Source organism: Frankliniella occidentalis, unplaced genomic scaffold, assembly GCF_000697945.3.
Source record: "Frankliniella occidentalis isolate FOCC.00 unplaced genomic scaffold, Focc_3.1 Scaffold315, whole genome shotgun sequence".
NCBI classification, from domain to species: domain Eukaryota; kingdom Metazoa; phylum Arthropoda; class Insecta; order Thysanoptera; family Thripidae; genus Frankliniella; species Frankliniella occidentalis.
The window spans coordinates 176784-178665 of NW_026267440.1; the positions used below are offsets into that span (position 1 = coordinate 176784).

At 49.1% G+C, this 1882-nt stretch overlaps 1 protein-coding gene across 1 annotated transcript in view; it reads left to right on the top strand.

Annotated features, from left to right (window-relative positions):
* Positions 1 to 1882, top strand: part of LOC113211427 (mucin-5AC-like) — a gene marked incomplete at its 3' end in the record, with an annotated part of 53501 nt that overhangs the window by 23953 nt on the left and 27666 nt on the right. The window contains 1 exon segment of the mRNA XM_052273934.1: positions 855 to 1175. Coding sequence (XP_052129894.1) covers positions 855 to 1175 — 321 coding nt within the window.

The window sequence follows — 1882 nt, forward strand, 5'->3', positions numbered from 1 at the left end:
CGATATCTCACGAAACACTGTTACGCTGCGACGCGCCTGGCATACATCTACCTAGGCCTGCGGCGCTGGCACCCGAGTCGGGTAGTGCAAAAGTGTACTCAAAGATACGGGCCTCCGGCCCGTCAACGGCCCGTCACTTTGACTAAGCATGCAGGGTTGTACATTTTTTCGCTTATTTTTGTCAAGAACTCCCTGTGGCGCCTAAATGGTTACAGATAGAGCCAAACGGACGAAATTTTCGGCCGTAGGACTCTAATAGGGTATTTCAGAGCTGGAGGTGAAGAAGTAAAATGGAAGGACAAAACGCGCATTGCGCATGAGCAGACGTCCCCCAGGGCCTATCCAGTGCCATGCATCCTACAACCTACAAGTTACACCCACCACCCGGTGGTTGCACATGCGTTTCGTTGTCCAGAAATGAACCCTCATATACCCTGAAAATCTCACGTCCCTAACTAATCTGCTTCTGGTGGACAGAGACAGACGGACACGGCATTGATTGCATATGCCTGTTTTATTTTTGTCTCGCCCGTCTGCTTTGAATGAGCAATGATAAAGCGGGGCTGATGCAATCGATCTTGCGATTGTCCATGCCAGAAAAAGATGAGCAGACATGGAATTTCCAGGTTAGCCTAGGATTCACCTCTGCGCAACGAAACGTCCACGGCAAATCCTTTCAACACCCCTCAGGAGGGTTAAGGTCCGTATCAAAGAAAAAGCAGGCCCGCCCTCCCGTCAAGCGAAGTTGCCATCTTCACTTCACAGGCAACTCTGTTTGGGCGGCGGTCGGCCTGCTTGGCCTGGATAGTAACTGAAAATTGCATTGCAAAGGATGTTCCTACCACTGTTTCTAGACGCCGTATTGGGAGAAACGGTGCGATACGTGCCTGCCCCCGGCCCTGCCGTGTACAGCGCGCCTTCGCCTAGCCCACTGGGAGCTGTCACGGTGTCCCAGCCAGTTCAAGAAGAAAGTGCTTTGCTCGAGCCGCAAACAGGTGGCACTGCGTTGGAACCACACACTGCCCCAGACGCAAAGGGAAGCGCACTGGATGTGTCTGTGGCTTCGGCAGGAGCTGATTCCTTGCAAAAAGCAAACGACGGTGCAGCAGAGCTTTACGCGGCTACCTCAACCCATGACGATGAGACGGCCTCCGGTATTGCAAGTGTACCATCCGGTAAGTTTGGCTCGGATTGGGTACAGTTCTGGGTACGGGCAAAATTAAATGGAGAATATTGTGAGCGTTAAGATTACTACTCTCATCATTTATTTTTGGTGCATTCTACAGGACAGGTAGCCAATATACAGGGTGGTCCACCCCCTTCCTTTATTCTCCGTATACTCTACCGGATGCAGGCGTGCGTGCGGGTTGCATGCATACTCGCACGGAGCCATAAGACGCTTCGTTGAGCAGTATAAGCCTGCCTGCACGCCTGCAGGCGGTACAGTCTAAACGAAATAAAGGAGGGGGTCCACCCTGTACGTACCAATTTTAAACATGGTATGCATTTGTCCATCTTTGTACAATTCCGCGCAAGGTGCATAAGCACTGGAAGTGTGCACTTCTCTTTGAGAAGAACGAGCCTTGTACATGTTCTTGTAGTCCAGAAGCATCTTTTGAGTTCCACGTTTTGTCCGAAATTACAAACACATCATCCGAAATCACACGGAAAATAAGAGTTAGTTCCCCTATCCAACGTGTTAGTTGATTTTCGGATTTTTGGAACTAACTGCTCCTAGCTGCAGATACCACACTCTCAGCCCGTTACTGACAATTTTTATAGAAAGACGAACTTCTTATTTCTTTGTACAGCAGTAATAGTTCCAAATTTTTTGAGTAAACGTGAATTATTTTGAAAGTTGATACTCACAATCAGTCATATT